This window comes from Lolium perenne, chromosome 3, assembly GCF_019359855.2.
Source record: "Lolium perenne isolate Kyuss_39 chromosome 3, Kyuss_2.0, whole genome shotgun sequence".
Lineage (NCBI taxonomy): Eukaryota > Viridiplantae > Streptophyta > Magnoliopsida > Poales > Poaceae > Lolium > Lolium perenne.
The window spans coordinates 6,490,909-6,514,964 of record NC_067246.2 but is presented as its reverse complement, the minus strand read 5'-3'; the positions used below and the strand labels follow the sequence as shown (position 1 = coordinate 6,514,964).

Genomic DNA, 24,056 nt, shown 5'->3' with positions numbered 1-24,056 from the left:
GAACTCCCACGTCACCGAGGTAGCCCGCTCGGCGGCGCGCTCTCGGCCCTCCTCCAGGCAGGCTCTCATCCGGCCATGGCACTGGTCGGTTTTCCTCCCGAGGTGGCGCGCGAACTCGATGCGGACGTACCGCCCTACCCACGGCTTCTTGCCAGATCGCGAGCCGCTAGCCTCGTGGTCATTCTTTGTCTTGCGGAACGGCCAAAACTTTTCCATGGCGTCGGTCGGGTGGATACGGCGGGCTCTGGCAATGGTGCGGTCGATAAAATGGGCGCCGCCAAGCGGAATTTAAAAAGGCTCGGGCGCCACTTCGCCTTCAATGTCCTATCATTGCGACGCCGCCCACCAGCGCATGTGCCGCATATTTGGGCCGCGTTTGCGTCTGGACGAACGTGTTCGAACACTATGCGTCACGTCGCTGGTGAGGTACAGACGCATTTTCTAACTGCGCGGTCGTAAACGGACGCTGCGTCGCGCCGCTGGAGATGCACTAATTCTAATTCAGGAAGTAGTTGGAGCTAGAAGCGGATCGACATGCGTGGTGCCGTCGTGGACTAGCTCCTACTCTACAAACTTGGCAGTGACTCAACCTTGTGCGTGTGTAGATAGTAGAGCATAAATAGGATCAAGCTGTTACATTCAAAGTGTGTGCGTGTGTAGGCTTGCCGCCAGCACCGGTGGAGGCACCCGGCCACATGGACCTGCCGCCATAGGAGGTGGCGTCATGGCCTACTTCCTCGTTCGGCGCACGACGATGGCTGATGGCGTTGCTTGGCTTACTACCGTGCCGCCTCCGACGCTGGCGGCAGGGCTTGCCGCCACAGCCCACGGCGGCATGTTGCCACGTATTGCCTGGGGGCCCTGCCGCCACCTACAGGTGGTCTTTTTTGGCAATTCCGTTCGCAGGTGGTCCTTTCTGGCAATTTACTGAGGCAGGTGGTCCTTTGTGTCAAAATTTCGACGCCTAGCGTGACCCTTCTGAAAAAGAGTAAACAGGTTCAACTTGATGTTTAAGCGTCAGGCTGTACGATCTGCACCTAAATCTGTTGTCGGTGCGTTGTCTCCTCCTGCTGCGGCGGCGCGATAACTGCGCGCGCCTGTTCTTGCTTTTCCGCGCGACGATGGCAAGTAGGACTCCAACGCTAGTACGCATCGCACGGCCGCGCGCCGGCATATACATAGGCGAGTTTTCTTGCTCGACGTTGTGCCGGACCAGGGACGGAGCCAGAAATACAAGACAAGGGGGGCTAAATGTACATCACATAAGTTGGAGGGGGCCATATAGCTAAAATTTGCTAAATTTAGGAGCAAATCTACAAATTTTAAAGGATTTTTTCAGGAAAATAATAATCATAGGGGGGGGGGGGGGGGGGGGGGCCATGGCCCCAGCCTGCCCCCACTGGCTCCGTCCCTGAGCCGGACTCCTGATGGATTGCTGGACCGGAACAGTATTGGTAGCGGATCGATCTAGCAAGGTTAATTAGTCACTGATAAAACAGCCAGGAGAGCCGTCCATACCGGCGCCGATCACAAATCTCAATCTTGGAGGCGATCGATCAACATTAGTTGCTAGCCATGGAGAGCACGGGGGAGCAGAGGAGGAGGAGAAGGAGGAGGACCCCACTCGCACTACCCTACGACATCGTCATCGACATTGTCGGCCTCGTCGCCGCCACCTCCCCGCACCCGGTTGACGACCTCGCTAGTATTGGAGCCACATACGTACCTCTATATATGCATCCACAGATTTCCGAGTTATTGCGCTATATGCATATATAGAAGTGCACGAATAATAGACTATGCTCCGTACATGCATGTCTTATGTCAAACTTCGAAACTTCGGCTAATGTTTGGCGTGGGAAACTCTTGTCATCATATATATATGTTTAGATTTGTCTTACAAATATATTTATAATGCACTATTTATTTATTTAATGCAGGTCATATATAGTTGTAAGAATTAGTGGTCACAGGTCAACCATAATGGCCCTTGGCCAAATATCCAAAATGTAATCTGTTTGTGACAAGATAGAGTATCATGCTTATTTCATCCATGTAGGTAACTTTTTTTAAAGTAAATTTATCCAAGTTAGAGGTGCCTGATTTCAATTTTTGAGAAGTGACAATAGAATTATTGACTCGACATTGACTCAATCGGTTCTGTCATGTCGGATAGTTTCTTAACCAGGCGAGCACACAGAGAAAATGCCATGTTAAATGGAGCTTTAAATTGAGATTCATAAAAAAAAATTATGCATGCCATCACATTCAGACTCTTCCCCTCATGATGTTGGCTCAGTTTCTCCCGTGCCCTTTTGTACTCGTGTTTTTGTTATCTCAGATTCAAGCTAGATGGTATTGATAAACAACATATTTCATGACTAGGCCCTTATGTGTACACGCAGGTGTAAGTCCATGAATGCCGCCACCAAAGAACCCGAGGTCTTGAGACGTGTGGCGCTGCATCGGGAGAAAACACGGTGGCACAACAATCGCTACAAAACTCTCATCGCTAACCTGGCCGGCGCCGGCAACAAAGAGGCGTGCTTCCTCTCTCGGGTCTCCTGCTCGTCTTCTCGCCCCACAGTAGGCAATTAGGCCTCGCATTGCTCGAGCAGGCGGCGACGAACGGCCACCAAACAGCGGCGTATGTTCTCGGCATCGTGCTCTACTTTGTTGACGACACGCGTGATGCCGCAAAGCGCTATATCAGCCAGGTCGAGGCTGATTCAGACGCTAGAAACAGACCTGCTACCAAGAGAACTAACGCAGAGTGTACATGGGTCGCTTGCCACGCACGCCATTCTAGAAATGGGTGGGAAGAAAGTTGTCGGGGGTTTGTGGGATTTGAGACAGTTGTTGATGAAACCATATGATAATCAGTGCGCGAGCAAAGGTTGTGGCTCGAGAGAAAGGGAGAAGTACAACAATATCTTCTGTAGTGATGATTGTAGGATTAAGTATGAGTAGAACATGTTTGTGAGAATACTACTGTAGTTGCATTAGTCTGCACAGAAAAATAGTAAAGTACATTTAGGGTGGTAACTATCTTGCAGTACGGATAAGAGTTATCATGATAGGGAAGTGTATTGATGTGCAGCTTAGACGACTTGGTTTGCAGTTGGTGAGCTCAATTTAGAGCTGGTTGTAAGGGTGAGGGCCGCCCCACCTTAAGATTCAGCACACAGCCCATATTGTTATAAACGTGACAAGCAAATTACGAAGAACGAAACAAGAACACACGCAGGGGATACAAAATTTTTAACGTGGAAAACCCTCTCCAATAAAGAGAAGTAAAAACCACGAACGCCAGCCAGCAAAACTTCACTATATCGGAGAGTGTTTACAAATACCGTGGGATATCTTATAATCTGATAAACCCTAGCCGGCGGCTTACAAGATGTATATATAGGCGGTGGCAACGATCCGTACCGGCGACGGGCCTCGCTCCGCTCGTCAGAAGTTAGCCTCCCTTTAAAGTATGAATTTGGATCACAATATAACACATATGTTAGATATGGAAAAGGAAAAAAAATAGATAAAAGGTCAGGCCATATAAAGTCTACCCCGCTATATAGAACTGGGCTGGATCTGCCACTGTGTTTATTGTTACATCTCCTGTGTAAAATTGATTACAATGATCAGCAAAAACAAGTCAAATGAACACCATAATAGATCAACATTTGTAAGCCACAAGGAGGTGAACTAACGGAGCTGCTCATATTTAGTAATGCGGTGGAGACCTGTCATCCGGCAAAAACCATGCAACTCCGCAGCCACAGTGCATTTCTTCTTGCGACATAACCTGAAAAGATCTAGAGCAATGGATGCAGGGGATTCACTATGAAGCCAGTTTGAGGTCTAGAATTTTGCTATCAATCCGTCGCCAATCGTGATCTCAATACAGGCATTGAAAAGTTCTTCATCAATGTGATCGTCTGGGGTGGGAGTGCTAATCCAAGGCCTGCGCCCGTGAGTCCATTAATTTATTTTAACCTAGCCAATGGTTTTTTGTTGATTAAGTCGAAAAAGAAGTTGGACAGTTTGTAATGAAAACCATCCTAAAACCCGATACAACACACAACACATGTCAACCTTAAAAGTCCGTGTCAAATATCCAAAATGTAATCTGCTTGTGACACAGATAGAGTAACATGCTTATTAACCGATGTAGATTGTTTCTTTTCTTGCATGGATTTATCATAGCTAGACGTGCCTGATTTCAGTTTTTGTGAAGTGACAGTAGAAATTGTGAATCGATATAGACTTGGCTCATGTCACGTCGGATAGTTGCTTACCCGGGGTCATAGTAAGATTGAGATTCGTCAATGTTGTTTTACATGCAATCACAATTTTGCACGAGTGATTCAAGATGGCATTGACAAATAAGAAATTCATGACTAACACTAGGTTCCTGGATGCCATGATTAACATTTCCCTTGTATGTACGTGCAGGTGTAAGGCCATGTATGCCGCGACGAAAGAGCTCGGGCTCTTGAGACGCGTGGAGCTGCGTAAGGAGAAAACACGGTGTGGTATAGCAGCCGCTACGAAACTCTCATCAGTAACATGGCCGGCGGCGGCAACCGAGAGGGCGTGCTTTCTCTCCAGTCTCATGCACATCCTCGCGCCCCACAGTGGACAAATAGGTGTTGCAGTGCTCGAGCAGTCGAAGCGAACGGCCACAAGACAGCAGAATAGGTGCTGAGCATCGTGCTCTACATTTTTTATGACACGTGCAACACCGCGCATGCAGCGATACATCAGCCACGTTAAGGCTGAATCCGACCCTAGAATCAAACCCGCTACAAAGATCACAAACGCAAAGTCTGATCAACACAGATGGCTCGCCACATGGGCCATTGTGGAAATGGAATTGGGTAAAATTGTGCAGGATTTTTGAGACGGGCGTTGCCGAGGCGGGGTGATAATCAGTGCGCCCGCAAAGGTTGTGCCTTCATAGAAAGAGTGAAAGTCAATAATGTCTTCTGTAGCAATCGATTTTATAATTAAGTACGAGTGCAACGGGTTTGTGAGACTGCTAAATGAACTTTTCTAGAAGCGAAAATGAGTAAACTATTTGCCAGTGCGGATAACAACATCATACTTCGCAGTTGGGAGCTTAATCTAGTGCATTTATTTTTACAATCTCCTGTATAAAATTGATCACGGTGATCAGCAAAAACAAGTCAAACGAACACCATAATAGATCAAGTATATCTCAAAAACATGTTGGACAAGAAAAGTACATCCAATGCCATACACATACGCACGTTGCCATGCCATGGTAATAACACAAATATATTTCAAGTACATGCTGAAAAAGAGTAAACTAAAGCACGGACTAGGAAAAAGCAAAGCAAAACAAATATCTCATAGAGAATAATTATTTATTAAGAAATAACATACTACTCAACGAAGTAATGTCTATGAACCTCTCTAAATTCTAACATCACGCTATGATAAATTGAGATGTGCACACATCGGTGCATGTATACTCTCTAGAACATAGTTCAGAGGTCTCAAAACAGAATGTGCAAAGCACATTCATTGGCTCATCTTGTGCTAGGGGGACAGTAGTTCTAACTACCTCTACTGCTTGACGAAGTCCTTGAGCTTGTTCAGCCAGAAGAGGTACTCCCGGCTGTCCTTGTTGATCATGTACTCATGCAGGAAGTTAGTAGTCAAGGGTGAGATTCCACGCAGCTCCAGGTACTTGTGGAATGCCCTCGTCGAGGTCGCTGCACAAGACAGACCAAGTGGGGTACACAGCATCAGCAAAGCAATTCTTAATCAATCAGTAGGGTGTTCGGTTAATCAGGAAAGAAAACACAGAGAAGTGTACAAGATCAACAAGTTTGGTTATAGCATGAGCTAGTTGGTTAGCTGGGAAATTAAAATGGTTAAGCCATGGTTTTGTGTTCTTACTTGAAATCGGGGCCCTCATATGCGATCAGCTCCTCATCATCGTTCGCTGCAGGCTGCTTCACAGACAGGGTGTCGATCAAGATCTCGTCAGGGTAAGCCGTGCAGGTGAACTCAAGGCTCGGGCCGTCGCTCTTGGAGACGGTGACTATAAGGGGGATGGTGGACTTCGGGGCCTTCTCGCCATCTTCCTGATCATCGTCTTTGTCTTTGTCATCCTCGTCCTGGTCATGCTCCGCCTCGTCTCCGGTGACTAGGCTGGGCATGGAGACCAACACCTCGATCTTCTCGCCCTGGTACGTTCTTGTGAGAGTGATCTCGTTGAGCCCCTTCTTGTCGGTGATTTTGAAAGGGAAGTTCTCTGGGATCTCCTCAACCTGTTTAACATGGAAAAAATGAGGTTCTGGATAATAACTCAAAACTCCTAAACTGAACAGGAAAGAAGCTCATAATAAAATCAGAAGGAAAATAATAGTGTTCGCTGCAAGACAAGCATGCCAGAAACCAATTATTTTCCAACCCTCATGTTTGCCCTCTCAGTCCGCACCACTTAGACTAAATCATGCCAATTCATGGAATAGATACCACGCAAAGACAGAGCAAGTTGCTTGAATTCCTTCCAACCCTCATGTTCCCCTCTGCTTGTGCACCATATATTGTTACTAAATCATACCAATTCATGGAATAGATACCAAGCCAAGACAGAACAAGTTGCTTGAATTCCTCAACCTTTAGACCCTATACCTTCTGTCCTACTACATCTAAAGACAACATCTTGGTTTCTCAAGCAGGATTTAAGGAATATAAGTAAATCATTGAGTTTATGTTGCAACCCAACTCAAATGACCAGGAAGTAACTGAGAAAGACATAAAACCATTCAGAGCATTTAACAATTCATCATTTTAAACAGCAGGACATAGATGGTTTGGTATGGCTAGCATGTGAGGTTTACAGCGAAAAAGTAAAAAAAAAATGCTAAATAATATTCCACGCAAACATATCACTCAAACTGTACTGGCATAGAACCTTCTGAATGGAGTGGAAATGTGGTACGGTTGAGGAAAGCAACCAGTACACCTCATCATCTCATACGAAGACATAAAACCATGGAGCGAATTTAACAGTACATCTCTTTAAACAGCAGAGGACAGAAGCATGCAAGCTGTGAGAAGTCACAAGAAAAACAACATTTTTACTATGAAAATTCAGTCCAGCCAAGCACATATACTGTTATACAATCTAAGCAGGATCAAAATAATAACATCATCTCGACCATGAACAGAGCCATACTACAGCAGTAAGACTAAAGTAAGATTTCACAACACCGAAAAGGCAGATGCAAATCCTTATGCAAGACAAGTGAATTACAAAAACTAATCAACCCACCACTACAGTAGTTCGTACGGACTCAAAATCATTCACACTGAAAGTGAAATCTAGCAAGACAGCGATAAGAATTGCAACCAATAGGTTCAGCAGTGAACTAAAACAAATAGAACATAACCTAAAGTAGTGAGGTAACCCGTGAAAAGGTAATCTAACGTGACCATTATAGGAATTGCAGTCAGCATGGACGGCGATGTACTGAAGTAAAGAGAATAACCTAAAATAGCTAGGTAAGGCTGCAGAGCATACTATGAAAGACAACTCTAGACTTGGAACGACACTATCAATTGCAGCAGGAGGATATGGGCATGACAGGACCAACGAAATTCCTAAATCACCTAAAGTAAAAAAGCTTCCCTTTTGAACAGTGAATCACAAAGGGTAATTACCCATAAGAGGAACTAACTGCAGTTAACATTGGCAGCTAGGAACTGAAAAAAGAAACTAACACAACCTAGATTGGCCAGAACAATCTTCAGAAGCTACTACCAGAGACTGCTCCTAGCTTCGAATTACACAACCAACTGCAGCAGCATTGTAATATGGCTATGACCCAACCGATACCTTGGCGAATGAGCTCCCTCTGGAAGCATCTGACTAAACCTAGTACACGGATGAAAACCGGGGATAGATCGGAACAGCAACAAGTGCGAGGATTCGGATGCGGCGGAACGCACCCGGTCCTGGTCGTCGCAGTCCTCGGCGAACTTGATCTCGGACTTGATGACGCGGAGCAGCTCGTCGTCGGAGCTGGGCCTCGCCGCGGCGGCCGACGAGAAGGGCACCGGCCGCAACGCCGCGGTGGTGGCGGCCAGGGGGCGGAGCAGGGACGCGCGGAGGAGGAGCAGGGAGGATGTGGCGGCGCGGCGGGCGGCGGCGAGGAGGGCCATGGCGGGCGAGAGGCGCGCGGCGGCGGGGGTAAGAGGTTCAGGGCCATGGCGGGCCGATACTGCCATGGAAAACTCAAAGTGTAGCCCGATCTCCTGTTTCTTCACAAAATTCGAATTCAACATTTAGAGTTTCAAAAAAATCTGGAAAAACAATTTAATGTAGACAATGATGTACTCTACCACTCTGCAAAATTTCAGGATGAAATACGTTATATTAGAGGCTACAAAAAATGACAAATGTCGGAGGTTTCAAATTTTGTACTGTTCCACAATTTTAGATCCATGGATTTGTGAATTTTGCACAGCCCAAAACACTGAGTATTTCGTATTGCTTTTTTTTTTTCATTGTCTACCTATAGATTTTTTTGTTCCTAATTTCGAAACTATAAAATGCCATTTTCAAAAATTTTAAAAAACAGGCCTACATGTAGCCGAGCTACAAAATGTCACACTCATACTGACATGGCCTAATAAACTCAGTCCACACACACCATATCGGAACAAGTAAACCGGCCCATGCTAGAGCATCTCCAACACCAACAGCCGCGCTAAACGGGGCCCGCGCGGTAAAAACCACCAATTCAGCGGGCGCAGCGACGCGCTCCAGCATACGCGGCAAAATAGGGCACGCGCTACAAAGTTTGCCGCGTGTGGGATAAAGCGCGTGCTGTAGATTTGGCGTGTGCGCTTCCTCACGCGGTATAAAACGGTGCGCGTAACTTGTCCCCATACGCCGATGAAAACTCCGTCTGCCACGCGCCGCCCTCTCCTCTGCTATGCGCCTCTTTTCTCTTCCACGTGCACCGCCACCGTCAAGAACGTGTCGTCTCCATGACTCCCTGATGACTACGTCGGCGTCCGCGCCCGTCCCAACGGCACCTTCTATGCGGAGATCTCCGCCGGCGACGCTCGCCTCACCCTCGTCACGTTCGCGACTACAACGCGGCTTCGACAACCTCGTCACTGCCAGCTTCAGCGCCGCCTCACCATTGCGGAGGCGGAAACGGGCCATGGAGGCGTGGCGCGCCGCCTTTCCGCAGGACATCCTCGACGAGCAGGCCTTCTATGCGGCGAAGAAGGCGGAGAAGGACGCCATTCGAACGCAAGAGGTGGATCGAGGAACAGTACGCCGGCCCACAGACTATCGACGACGTTGATGACCATTGGGCCGATTTGGTCTTGACCGAGCCATCAAACTTTTTTTCGTCGGGGTCGAACTTCGATTTCCTTAGTGGCCGTCACCCCCTTGGTGGCGCGCCGTATCTTGATCTGGATACGGTGATAAGTGAGCAAGGGTCGGGTCGCCGCATCCTTAGTGGCGCGCTGCACCGACGCCCCGGTGTAGTGAAAAATGAGCAAGGGTCTCCGCATTTGACTCGACGAGTGCGGAGGGTAAGAAAGTTAGCCGAGCCTAGGAGGATACACTTAGGTAGCTGGAACGTAGGGTCCCTGACGGGTAAGTTACGGGAGTTAGTTGATACGGCGGTGAGGAGGCGTGTTGATGTCCTATGTGTTCAAGAGACCAAATGGAAGGGACAGAAGGCAAAGGAGGTGGAGGATACCGGTTTCAAGTTGTGGTACACGGGGACAACTTCAAACAAAAATGGAGTGGGCATCTTGGTCAATAAGAGCCTCAGGGATGGAGTTGTGGACGTCAAGACGCAAGGGGACCGGATGATCCTTGTCAAGCTGGTTGTTGGGGACCTAGTCCTCAATGTTATCAGCGCGTATGCCCCACAAGTAGGCCACAATGAGAGCACCAAGAGAGAGTTCTGGGAAGGCCTGGAGGACTTGGTTAGGAGGGTACCTATTGGTGAGAAGCTCTTCATAGGAGGAGACCTCAATGGCCATGTGGGTACATCTAACACATGTTTTGAAAGGGTGCATGGGGGCTTTGGCTATGGCATCAGGAACCAAGAAGGAGAAGACGTCCCGAGCTTCGCTCTAGCCTATGACATGGTCGTAGCTAACACCCTCTTTAGAAAGGGAGAATCCCATCTAGTGACGTTCAGTAGTGGTCTACACTCTAGCCAGATTGATTTTGTCCTCTCTAGAAGAGAAGACAGACGCGCCTGCATTGATTGTAAGGCGATACCTAGAGAGAGTGTTGTCCCTCAACATAAGCTGGTGGTTGCTGACTTTCGCTTTAGGATCCGTGTCCAGCGGGGTAAGCGCGCCAAAGTCGCTAGAACGAAGTGGTGGAAGCTCAAGGGTGAGGCATCCCAGGCTTTCAGGGAGAGGGTTATTAAGGAGGGCCCTTGGGAGGAAGGAGGCGATGCAAACATGATGTGGACGAGTATGGCGACCTGCTTACGGAAGGTCGCTGTAGAGGAGTTTGGGGTGACTAAGGGAAGTAGAAGGGAAGCTAAGGATACCTGGTGGTGGAACGATGAGGTCCAGAAGGTTATTAGGGAGAAGAAGGACTGTTTCAGATGTCTATATCTGGATAGGAGTGCATCTAACATGGAGAAGTACAAGGTGGCGAAGAAGGCTGCAAAGCGGGCGGTGAGTGAAGCAAGGGGTCGGGCGTATGAGGACCTCTACCAACGTTTAAACACGAAGGAAGGCGAAAGGGACATCTATAAGATGGCCAAGTTTAGGGAGAGGAAGATGAGGGATGTCAACGAAGTCAAATGCATCAAGGACGGAGAGGATCAGCTTCTTGTGAAGGATGAGGCGATCAAGCGTAGATGGCGGGAGTACTTTGACAACCTTTACAATGGAGATGTTGAGAGCTATACCATTGAGCTAGACGACTCCTTTGATGATACCAGCATGTGCTTTGTGCGACGTATCCAGGAGTCTGAGGTTAAGGAGGCGTTAAGGAGGATGAAAGGAGGCAAGGCGATGGGTCCTGATGGTATCCCCATCGAAGCGTGGAGAGGCCTTGGAGACATAGCGATAGTATGGCTAACTAAGCTTTTCAACCTCATTTTTCGGTCAAACAAGATGCCCGAAGAATGGAGGCGGAGTATTTTAGTACCAATCTTCAAGAACAAGGGGGATGTCCAAAGTTGTACTAATTACCGTGGAATCAAGCTGATGAGCCATACTATGAAGCTATGGGAGAGAGTCATTGAGTACCGCTTAAGAAGGTTGACAAGCGTGACCAAAAACCAATTTGGTTTCATGCCTGGGAGGTCTACCATGGAAGCCATCTTCTTGGTACGACAGCTGATGGAGAGATACAGGGAGCAAAAGAAGGACCTTCATATGGTGTTCATTGATTTGGAGAAGGCCTATGATAAGATACCTCGGAATGTCATGTGGTGGGCCTTGGAGAAACACAAAGTCCCAATAAAGTACATTACCCTCATCAAGGATATGTATGCTAATGTTGTGACAAGTGTTCGAACAAGTGATGGCGACACTGATGACTTTCCAATTAGAATAGGGCTACACCAAGGGTCAGCTTTGAGCCCTTACCTTTTTGATTTGGTGATGGATGAGGTCACAAGGGATATACAAGGAGATATCCCATGGTGTATGCTCTTTGCGGATGATGTGGTGCTAGTCGATGATAGCCGAACGGGGGTTAATAGAAAGTTAGAGTTGTGGAGGCGAACTCTAGAATCGAAAGGTTTTAGGCTTAGTAGAACTAAAACTGAATACATGAGGTGCAGTTTCAGTTCTACTAGGCACGAGGAGGGAGAGGTTAGCCTTGATGGGCAGGTGGTACCGGAGAGAGACACTTTTCGATATTTGGGGTCCATGTTGCAGAAGGATGGCGATATCGATGAGGATGTGGGCCACCGAATCAAGGCTGGTTGGATGAAGTGGCGCCAAGCTTCTGGTGTACTCTGTGACAAGAGAGTGCCACAAAAGCTAAAAGGCAGGTTTTATAGGACAGCTATCTGACCTGCGATGTTGTATGGCGCGGAGTGTTGGCCAACGAAGAGACGACATATCCAACAGTTAAGTGTAGCAGAGATACACATGTTGAGATGAATATGTGGCCACACAAGAAAGGATCGGGTACGGAATGACGATATACGCGAGAGAGTTGGGGTAGCACCGATTGAAGAGAAGCTGGTCCAACATCGTCTTAGATGGTTTGGACATATCCAACGGAGGCCTCCGGAAGCGTCAGTGCATAGCGGACGGATAAAGCGTGCTGAGAATGTTAAGAGGGGTCGTGGTAGACTAAACTTGACATGGGAGGAGCCCGTTAAGAGAGACCTGAAGGTTTGGAATATCGACAAAGATTTAGCCATGGACAGGGGTGCGTGGAAGTTAGCTATCCACGTTCCGGAACCATGACTTGGCTTCGAGATCTTATGGGTTTCAACTCTAGCCTACCCCAACTTGTTTGGGACTGAAAGGCTTGGTTGTTGTTGTTATTGTTGTTGTTGTCGAACTTCGATTTCCCCAATTTCTAGATTAGTTTTTATCGTACTTTAATTTGTTGCAGTGTGTCTGTTGAATTACGTACTTGTTTTCTATTTAAAATCTACTTTCAGCACTATATTTGATCCTATTTTTAGTCATATGTGTGCACAATCTAGTTTCTGGCTCTGTATTTTAGCACGTCTGTAAAACATTGTTTCCGCGCGCTACTTTTTTGCGCGTTCGGAAAATCTCGAGCCGTGCCCACGCCCAGAAAAGCCAAAATTAGTTGTATAAATTTTTTACCGGGCCGAACTGCGTGTGTTGGAGATGCTTAGACGCTTAGTCATTCTCGTGGCGAACTCAACAAGCAAGAGCAAGAGCAGACATCAGTGATAACTATAAGCACAAGGGTTAGCTTCGAAGTAACCTACACGTTCCGATCTTTACATAGTGAGCACAGAGGCACAACAGGAGCAGGTCAAATAGTGAGCAAGGTACCCTAAAATAGTTTCAACTATTAATCGGTACTGCTACCATCTTACTGCCACTAAATACATAGCTACAAAATAGGATATTAAATTAGCAGGCACGTAAGCATGTGTACCACCACGCTAGTCTACAAGATGATACTCGGAGTTCATCTTATGCAGAGGATAGCATCAATCTTTCTTGAGAAAACTGCACAGCTTCGTCAGAAACACCAGATTATTCCGCTTGTCCTTGCTTGCTGTCTTCGGCAAGACGCGCCTGTCCTTGCTGATCATGTACTCGTGCAACAGCTTTGTGGCCGTAGGCGTGATACCACGCAGCTCCAGATACTTATGGAACGTCTCCTGCAGGTTCTTATCCAGCTCACTGCACGTACCAATAACCAAAGAACAGTTAGCAAGCAGTTAATCCAAGTTTTTGGCTTTACAGATATCAAATTGTCCAAGGATGCTAGGTTTTCTCGGCTGCTCTACTTACTGGAAATCAGGGCCCTCATCGTATGTGACTGCATCGCCTTCGTCAGCCCCTAGTGACTTCCGCCTCATGGACAAGCTCTCAATGACGATATCATCAGGATTAGCAGTGCAGGTGAATACCAGGCCTGAGCCATCACCCTTGGAGACGGTGACCCTGACAGGTAGGCTGTATTTTTCTGGGGGTGTATTGCCTTCACATTCCTGATTCTCCTTCGAAGATGACAGCAGACCCTCGTCGCCCTTCCCATCCTGGTCAAGTTTGGGCATGGAAACCAAGACCTCAATCTTCTCACCCTTTAAACTTCTTGTGAGAGTAAGCTCAGTAAGCCCCGCCTTTTCGCTGATTTCAAAAGGGAAGTCACTCGAATTCTCCTCAACCTGTTTCAAGATGAATAAAAGTAGAGTTAGAGAGTACAACAACAATTACAAAATGTCGGAGCTTGAGGCATTAAGTCTCCAACCAGAGGCACTATGTTGCCTTGCTCCCATACACATTCGGAGGTAAAGGTGAAAAAAAGGACTTGTGTGATGCGTGCAGATGACAGTTTAAAAACAAGGCCAAAACTTGTGAAACCCTAGCACTGCGCCTTCTTCTCTCCTTGCGTTGCAGTCCCTCTTCTCCTCGATCCCTTCCCTTCCTCCCTCTCCTACTCTAGTAGTCTAGTGCTGCTGCAGGTCTCATCCTTTATCAGCCTCTATGGCTGCCTCCCATCCCACAGCACCAGCGCTACACTGGACGAATGGAAGAGTGGCCACCTGAGGGTCCTCGACAATTCTATGGCTGCTTCCCACCCCACGTCACCAGCACTGCGCCGAGCGTGGGGAATAGTGGAGGACACGCAAGGGCCAGCAAAAACGCAATAGAAGAGTCTTCCCAAATGTGGCATTCCCGGTTCAAGTTGTGGTGCGCCTTGTGCGCGACGAGATTGAGCAGCAGGCCTATGCCTTCACGGAGGACCCAGAGCATTTTTTACCCCTTGCAGGGTTTTTGCCGGTTTCGGCCTCTTTTCTTTTATCTGATCTCCTTTGAGATCCCCCATGTACTAGTTGCTCTCCCCTTTATGCATAGAGAAGTTCATGTATTGAATGCAGCTTATTGGTGAAGTGCAAGCTACTATTTCCAGACATGGTTGCTCCCCTGTTCTATGTGGTTCCCTTAGCTACTTATATTTCAATAGTATTCATTTATTTTTCCAGTTCAACTCTGGTCGCCAGTAATATCTTAAAAATAAAATCTCCATATCGTACTAGATGACGCAAAGTTAATATATGTTAATGAAGGAACCTTAAATTCCCCATCTAGTGTGATACAGATCCCAAATAAGGAGAAAATGCTAGAACCTATCCAAACTTTTCTAGGAAATCTGAAGGAAATTTAAATCTCTGCAGGATTCAACTCCTCATGGCTTTTATTTTATTTTTGGACTGGTGTCTAAAGCTTTACCCGTGTATAATGCCAATATCTTATCAGGTTTGCTTTTGTTTAAGAAAAAACAAGAAGTGAATGCAGTCAAGAGTTATTGTGCTTTTTAGGCATAGATGCCACAGACAACGGACGTGCTTTACTGAAAAAAATGCAGCTATGTATGCCTCTCAGATCTCACTTGTATCATTTGACCAAGACGAAATTTGAGCCCAGTGTTTCCTGGTTGCAACTAGTTTATAGGTTCGGTCAAGATTGCTTCTCTTTATATTAGTGTTCACAAGATGGTGATGACAACATGGAGCTAAATCTCTACAAAATCTGGTGTCACAAGTGCAGCAGGAGCGCCGGCAAGGACCAATCCGGTACTAGCACGATTTCGCCTAGAAATCGACCCTGTCTCAATCTCGGAGGGCACGTACCAGGCCGCGGTGCTGGGAGCGTATGACGTTGTCGATGACGCGGAGGATCTCTCCGTCGTGGGTGGCGGCGCGCACGGAGTCGACCTTGTCGCGGACGGAGTCGCCGGAGTAGTTCTTGTCGGCCTGGGCGGAAGCCGATATGTCGCGGAGGCAGGCGACGAAGGCCTTGTACTCCGCCTTGGAGGAGAAGCGCGCTGCTGAGGCGGGAGTGGGCCGGAGGAGCGGCGCGGCTGCGGGGCGGAGGAGAGCGGCGGCGCGGCGGGTGGCGTGGAGGGCCATGGCGCGGCGGCGGTCAACCGAGGTTTAGGCGAGTTCGATTCGAGGTGCGCCTCTAGTCTAGTCTAGAGAAAAAAAAAGGCTGAGCCTATATGGGACCCGACACGACCTAGGTCCGAGTCGAACTATCTTTCCGGTAGGAATACGTACACACATACAGGAAACTGTATAAACGTGTGTTCGCTCCAGATTTGGCCTTGGATCCGGAATCACATTTTGTTTTTGCATAATATTGCGAGCGGGGGGACGCAGGATTGTAACAATGTGCCCACATGATAAGAGGAAAAGCAATCGTAACACTACCAAGTTAATCATCTGGCGGTTTTTGGCCGGAGAGCGATCGGGGTCGCGGGCGGAGGGAGGCAGAGGAGGCGCGAGGGAAGAAGACTGGGTTTTTGAGTATTTGGCAGGACCGAAGGAACCGAGTAGAGGGTGGGCTGCGCGCGGTGGTGGATTCGATTGAACGGAGTAGAGGATTAAAGGATGAGCTCCCCGTCCTGGGCGGAAGCGGAACAGCGCATAGGCGAGGAGAGAGTCGTGTGTCCTCGCGCGAATGCACGACTAGGCTGCCAGGCTGGCTCCAGACAGCGACCCGGCCGATGGACGCGCACGTACACAAGCCACACGAAACTGATCGGGAAAGCTCACGTGGCAGCTTCTACCTCACCCACTTAATTGCTTTTCCTTCTTCCTCCTACCGATTTTGGCTGATTTAAACGACGAGGATTTTTCTTTCCCGGAATGGAATTTCTTTTTACATGTTCCCAAATGGAATTAACTTCTTCGATCTCCTACAACAGACATGCTCGTTTCACCACCTGGGTCAGCACAAGATCCTCAAGGACAACGTACTAGCTAGTAGCATGCGAGGGTGGAGGAATTGTCTCGATCCAATAGAAAAATATTTCCGCGCCCAAGGATTCCTACGCCGACACCATCGTTGTGGAAACAAACGCGACCTGCACAACTACCGCAGCTTGGCCTGGCCGGTGTCGCTCCTTATGCGGCTCCTCCAGCCCGCAGGCTCACTTAGAGCATCTCCAGTCGCGTCCTCCAGCTCGCAGGCTCACTTATAGCATCTCCTGCCACGCCGTCGTCTTCATCGTTGTTGATGGACGTGGAGCCGGGCGTGCTGTTCGAGTTCGACGAGACGCGCTGCCGCCGGGACTACCACGGCGACAACACCGACGAGGAGGACGACTGATGAAGAGTGTTGTTTCTTCGCAGTGAATACGTGCACGAGGGTTTCTGCCTGTTCTCCCTCGCAAGAACCCACAGGGGCACCGTCACCAGCTGGATTTTCCAGTTTCGGTGACTGGATGTGCCCTCGAGTGTTCTTTCTTGGCAGCGAACACAGAAAAACCTTCGATGCACGGCCTAGTTAGGTTTAGTTTTTTTGCAATATTATATATTTGTGTCAACCACGGTTCCAACTATGTATTAGTTTGTGGAAAACCATGTTCCTAACTATATCTTCATATAAACCACGTTCCCAATTATGTGTTAATTTGTGGAAATTGAAATAAAAAATGTCAAAAAAAAGTATTTTTAATGTTTGGGGATGCGTTTGGGGGATGCGGCTGGGGAGCGACGTCCCTCAAACACGGCACGAACGAAACACATCCCCAAACGCCCAATCGGACGTGGTTTGGGAGACGCTTTGGGAGACGCGTCTGGAGAAGCTCTTACCGCCATCCTTCCTCCGGCTACCGGCGCTCGTCGGCCCTCCTCCCAAAGAAGCCCGGGATCACTGCATCCTTCTTCGAGCTGGTCCTCCCAACAAATATGAGATGGAGAAGAGAGCTATACAGTAAATAGAAGATTTTAATAGTTACCGTAGCCGCCATACAGTAATAACACAAGGATCTCAACCCGCTAGTTTGGGGCCTCAAGCGCGTCCATGGTCGTCGGCATGGATAAGATCTCCCATTTCGTCAGGATCCATTTTTTTTTTCGCTACAAGGTCTCCTACGTTATCTGCGTCCGACGGGTCTTTTCTTTTTATTTTAGGTAAACCTTTTTTTTTCTTTAATGAAGCAAAAGCGGGTGTGTTCTTTTTGCTGCAACAAAGGAAAATCAGAATTTTGGAAGAAACTGGGCACATATCACCGTGTGTGTTGTCGGAGGCTGGGAGAAAATCAGCATCCAAAGTATTGTCAGCGCTTCCCCACAAATTTTCTAGAATTTTCGATATGACCTACCCTAATTATTTAACCAACTGCCAAGTACACTTGCTTGACTTTGCAATTTACACAAATTCTCGAGTTCAAAAGATTACCTTAGAAATTCAAAATTTTGCCACGGCTAGTAAACCCTATTTTCTTGACTTTCACGGCATGCATCATCAGAAAATATTAATAATCCACCTCTCAAGCACATCTTTTCACATAGCTTCTGGACTGGAGCCTTACGATACCAACACAACACGAATACTACAACAAATCAAGCATTTTTTTCACATAGAAGAAGCTGCTAGGGCTGTCGAGACAGCCAGACCAAACCACATGGCCTGCATGGGCGGGCACAGAAATTTTTCAATGGGTATTCAAAGTAAAAAAAAAAACATACAACAGAAAAAAATATTGCAGTAAGGAAGGTTTGATCCCATGACCTAAGGGTGTTCTTTAGCTCGCTCTAACCAAATAGAACGCCAACTTCTTGTATACAAGAAAGAATCAGATTATGTACAAGAGTAAACAGGAGTTGATGGCCTTTTCATACAATTTGAAAAAAGTTTGCCAAAATTTTGGGTATTCAGCTGAATACCCATGAATACACATGTGCCCGCCCATGATGGCCTGGCCTCGTCGTCCTCAATGGGTTTAGATGCATCCAAATTTTAGCAAAGTTAAGACATCCCCATTTATAGACAGAGGGAGTAGTATATTACAACAATTCGAAACATAGACGAAGAACCAGCAGCACAACCCGACAAGGACGCCCGACTGAATCAGCAAAAGATGAGCCACATCACATAGCCAGGCCATGTCGTCCTCACCGGCGACTCACCATCCCCTGCACCAGACGACCAATGCAGAGTTTCAGCATTGCAGCACTAACATATATACGGTCTCCTAGCAAGCTTTCTCACCAATTCAACTACACATGTGGAATTATTACTGTAAACATCACGGGATTGCTTTTCTCCTACCAACAATAAAAGCTTGGAATTACAAACAGCCTGACATTACCAACAAGCAATCTACTTAACATCATATTTCAAAAGAGCTTCATGCACATACAACATATTGTAAAAGACACAGGCCCTTTTTTTTCAAAACCAAAACAAAGCTTCCGAAGATCGACCAGCAATGATGTAGACACAAAACTGGAGTCTCTAGGCCAGCAATGAGCATGTGACTCTAAACGTCACAGTATTCTCTCCTATACTTAACAATAAAACATAAAGATTTCATACGGCCTAAAATTACCAACAATCCACCCTGGCTCAGCGTCCCAGAAGCTACCTACCACCACCGGACAATGCACAAGGCTCAGCCACCCACCTGCATTGATTTCAAAAAGTGAAAACATTCAGGTAAGTAAACAGAGACGGACCGACCACATCAACACTAGTTTCACACATCATGCTTCAAAGGCACAAAGAATGGATTCAGGTCTAACCATGAACATAATTACGCTTGTAAAGCTTCTACCCGGGACTCTGGGAGGAGCAACTTTAATACGAAAATCACCAGTGTGCGTCGGCACGACGATGAAGCCGATGATGCTCAGCTTTCTTTCTTCACTCAGTTGCCATACCTCCAGCGGTGCTCCACCATCTTGTGTGCATGAGGCTCCACCTGCAAGATCACCAAAATCACAATCACATAAAGAACTGACATACCTAGATCTCACCATCACACTCAATGCTTGATGCAGCATCCAGATCACGAGCAGCTTCCTCCCACACGCGGAGCAAAGCATTAGCCATTCCACGGGTTTTGTAGCCTTCTGCAGAGTCAGGGTTGATCTTTAGATACAAGGACTGGTTAATCACAGGGAGCAACTACATAGGCTAATGAAAACCTGCTTAAGAACACCTGAAACTTTATTGTTTTCTGCGGCCAATACTACTGCACATGTTCTGAAATCCTCCAAGTCGTTATCCTGGTGCTCTACATTTAAAGAAAATGCAATGATATTAGTAGGCAGTAGCAACATAAATTCCACGAGTAACACTTAAACTCCTTTAACAAGAGTGTTAACAGAGACAGAGACCCCGGAATCAAACATTTTTTGTGGGTTTCCATTAAAGTATCAATCCAAGCTTGCCCATTAGCATCACATCTATTGTTCATATCACTAGTTGTTCATATTCTTGCTAGCATTCATCGATTAGCTCCGTTAATAGTTCACATCAGTACAACTAGTGAAAATATTCATCACCTTTGATATACACGCAAAGTTTTGAACATGAAAAGAACTCCACTCGCTGAAAATGAAAAGACGAGGATGAGAGGTCTCACTGACAGATGATCAGCATGGTGTGTTTGACGAAGCCAGTATGGTTGTACCCGAAGAAGGCCACTGTCGTCACCGCAACAGTGAGCACTTGAGGAGGACACCGTTGTATACAGAATCCATAACACCAAAAGTATACACGGTTGCTGAGTTCGGATTCAGCCTTGGCCAACATCTTCTTCAAGTTTCCCTGACAAAAAAAGAAAGACACGATTAGAGTAAATTCCACGCAATAATTTTAACCTTGTTGACCAAAAGGGGAAGTTTATCGGAACAAGACATATCAAACAGAATATATCATTAGTAAAAATAAACATCGCCATTAATCTGTTCTGATCAAGCACTTAATAAGAATCACCTTGAAGAAATAGTTTGTTGCAATGCATAGACAAGAGGGTGAATGTTCAGAAAACAATATTGACTGTTCACTTTATGTACATTACACACTAGCATTTTTGCAGCAAGGTTGGCTCCTCAAGTTAATGAACCTCAAAGCTTGTTCTGATCTAATATGTAGATTAACTAGTCCTACTGGACATACTGAAAAGATATTATTGATTACTCCTTTGAGTTAATTAAACAAGCAAGATTAATGTTCCAGTTTGACAAAGTACTCACACTTAGAAACAGTGTACTGCTGCAATTTGAGTCAAAGCACACAGGGACCATTAAATTCGGAAATCAAACCATTTGAACTATTGATGCTTAGTTGCTTTGCTTCTTCCAATTAATTAACCTCAAAACTTGAGCTGATCTAATCTATGAGTAAACTAGTACTGACAACGAACTAGTGTACCGACAACGAACAAAAATGCTTGCAGATGTATCATCATTTCACGTTCAGGAAAACCACACCGCCATGCTTACCCGTATCTCACAGCCACACGAGCACTCGAACTTGAGGGCCTACTGGGCCAGTATGTAGAACGTGTGCCTCATCTTCCCATCCTCCAGCACAAAGGTCGGGAGCCGCCGTACATCCACCAAGCCACATAGCAGTGTCGATTCTTGTGGGCTCAGGTCTGAAAGAAAATTCACCGCAACTTCACTGTCAACCTCAAATTGAAGTTCGGAGTGACAACAAATATGATGGGAAGAAAATGTGATAGTAAGAGGTGAATTGGACAGAAACAAGTATAGTGCTTGCATAGCACAACACCCAGGTTGCACCATGGTTTTAACAAGGTACTCCAAAAAAGAAGATACTGGTATTTTTGCAGCAAGGTTGGCTCCTTGAGTTAACTGACCGCTAGAGCTTGTGCTGGTCTACTCTATGGAGAAACTAGTCCTCCTGGGTAACACACTGACAGAAAATAAGTGTGCTTATCGAACTCTCTAAATGTATTTTCTTTGAAATGGACCAACAGGCATCAACTAGGTAATTTACGTATCATATACATGGACAACCAAAGGCTCCCTAATTCTGATCTAAAAATTATCTACGCACTGATATTGAGTTTCTAGCACACACGGACTGCAATTCCCAAATCAGAGCCCAGCTCTAGTCAAATCGAGATCGGCAAAATTATTTACTGGTTCGTTCTAGGGAATACAGAGAGACAGAGAGAGACACAGGGAGAGAGAGAGAGAGGGAGGGAGAAGAGGAGAGGCGCCTCACCGGCCACACTGGGGCGGACTTGTTCCCGGCGAGGTCGTGGGAACAGACCGCCGGGACGCATCATGCCGGAGTACTGCCGCGGCGGAACAGCCTCGTGGAGGACGCCGGGAAGGAGATCTCCCCGTGGCGCGAGCTGCCGTACATCCACCAAGCCACATAGCAGTGTCGATTCTTGTGGGCTCAGGTCTGAAAGAAAATGCACCACAACTTCACTGTCAACCTCAAATTCAAGTTCGGAGTGACAAAAAATATGATGGGAAGAAAATGTGATATTAAGAGGTCAATTGGACAGAAACAAGTATAGTGCTTGCATAGCACAGCCCCAGGTTGCATCATGGTTTTAACCAGGTACTCCAAAAAAGAAGATACTAGTAGCATCTTTTTGCAGCAAGGATGGCTCCTCCAGTTAATTAACCGCAAGAGCTTGTGCTGGTCTAATCTATGGAGAAACTAGTCCTCCTGGGTAACGCACTGACAGCACATACGTGTGCTGATTTCATACCATCTAAATTTATTTTCTTTGAATTGAACCAACAGGCATCAATCTAGGTAATTTACGTATCACATGCATGGACAACCAAAAGGTTAAAAATTACCTACGCACAGATATTGAGTTTCTACCACACACGGATTGCAATTCCCAAATCAGAGGCCAGCTCCAGTCAAATCGAGATCGGCAAAATTATTTACTGGTTCGTTATAGGGAATACAGAAAGAGACACATGGAGAGAGAGGGAGGGAGGGAGAGAGAAGAGGAGAGGAGAGGCGCCTCACCGGCCACACGGGGGCGGACTTTTGTTCCCGGCGAGGTCGTGGGAAGAGACCTAGTGGAGGACGCCGGAGTACTGCCGCGTCGGAACAGCCTAGTGGAGGACGCCGGGAAAGAGGGATCCCCGTGGCGCGAGCTGCGCGTGGAGGACGACGGCAGCCAAAGCCCTCCATGGCCTGCGTCGTCGCCGGCGTGCAGCGGCAGCCGCCCTCGGCCACGCGCGTGACGCAGGCTTGCGAGATCGACGGATCCGCGCGCGGCGTGCACGCAGGCACGCTTGCGCCGGTGAAGGGGCCGGCCGCGCCGCCGTGGTTAGTTGGCGACCGGCGCCGCCTCTGTCGCGGTCGCGGGAGATGCAAAGGGAATGGGGAAATTTTGTTAATTTTGCTGATTCAACTTGCCTTGCAAATTAATTAAGGTCACATCCCGTGAACCAGGAAAAAAATTAATTGTCACTAGAAAATTTGGTACGAATCGGTCGAATTTAATTCGTGCCTAAAATGTAGGAGAATTTACCAAGTGAGCAAAAAACAATCGGGAATTAACTTTGGAGCGAAATTATAGGGGATCCAGGTTGACGGTTATTCTCCTACCCAATCAACTAGCATGTTTGTAGGAAAGTAATACGGAGATTAATTAGGGGTGCAGATATTTGGGGAATTAAACGTCTCTCCTCCTTTCCTATTTAATTGACTCCTTTCCGATTTATCTAGACAAAAAGATTTAAACATCTCTCCTACTTCTTTTTTTTCTAGTGAAAAATCTCTTTCACGTGACAAATTGAAGGGTTAGCTTGCATAAGAACAACTCAAGAAGGCAAACTCTTGGCAGTTTAAAAAAGACATAGTCATAGTATACTCCACTTTTTTTTTTGAAGTATAGTATACTCCACTTAGTGGCAATTTAAGAATACTATGCACTTGCTACTCACTGGAGTCGGTACTCTATCATGAATCTAGCAAATAAATACACATACCTATAATCTTAGACCTACTTAAAAATAGAGATGTATTTGCTTGCACTTGTATTATGCATATAATCTATGCTACACCCTCCATCCTGAAAATGGCGTCTAAACTTTGTCTAGATAAGCATCTATTTGGACATGTTTCACTTTGTAGATTTTAGGTGTGCGGCGTCGAAATGCATGGCTCGTCCGAGGAGGGTGGGCTTGGAGGTTGGTCTTCAATCGGTGGTAGTGTGAGGGCGGAAGATGGTTCATTTGATGGGACATGGGAGGCCCCTTCCCGCGCCTTGAAGGAGCATACACGCATCCATCGAGGCTAGTAGTTCTCGGCTGTGGTCTCCTTGTAGTCATGCGTGTGTGGCTATCAAATGACACCGCCACAAGGTACTCCCAATATATCCACATCATTAGGCAACCTTGAGGCGACATCTCTAGTGTGAACGTGCTCGCTTCATCGCCGTCCCCACCCCATCACGCCCTCCGCATGACCAAAGTAGGCGATGGAGTAGAAAATTTTGATATCCCGTGCTGATTATCATTTTGTTTATTATTTAGTTGAAATGTATTCTTCTAGAAGAAAATTAATTAAATTTCTCTAATTTCAGTTGGCCAGTCTAGGTA

The 24,056-nt window shown here is 46.8% G+C and overlaps 2 protein-coding genes and 1 pseudogene across 2 annotated transcripts; 1 reads left to right on the top strand and 2 right to left on the bottom strand.

Annotated features, from left to right (window-relative positions):
• Positions 1–5,217: 5,217 nt before the first annotated feature.
• LOC127325554 (uncharacterized protein At2g39795, mitochondrial-like) lies at positions 5,218–8,340 on the bottom strand (annotated as a pseudogene).
• Positions 8,341–9,212: 872 nt separating this feature from the next.
• Positions 9,213–13,017, top strand: LOC139837770 (uncharacterized). The gene is made up of 3 exons (XM_071827036.1): positions 9,213–9,326; positions 9,736–11,062; positions 12,983–13,017. Exons 1-3 carry the CDS (start codon positions 9,213–9,215, stop codon positions 13,015–13,017), a joined length of 1,476 nt encoding a protein of 491 aa, XP_071683137.1.
• Positions 12,929–15,659, bottom strand: LOC127325518 (uncharacterized protein At2g39795, mitochondrial). Its single transcript, XM_051352315.2, has 3 exons — positions 15,342–15,659; positions 13,498–13,874; positions 12,929–13,386 (listed from the first exon to the last, which is right to left on the bottom strand). The coding sequence occupies exons 1-3, from the start codon at positions 15,618–15,620 to the stop codon at positions 13,191–13,193; spliced, it is 852 nt and encodes a 283-aa protein (XP_051208275.1). The 5' UTR covers positions 15,621–15,659; the 3' UTR covers positions 12,929–13,190.
• Between the last annotated feature and the right edge of the window lie 8,397 nt (positions 15,660–24,056).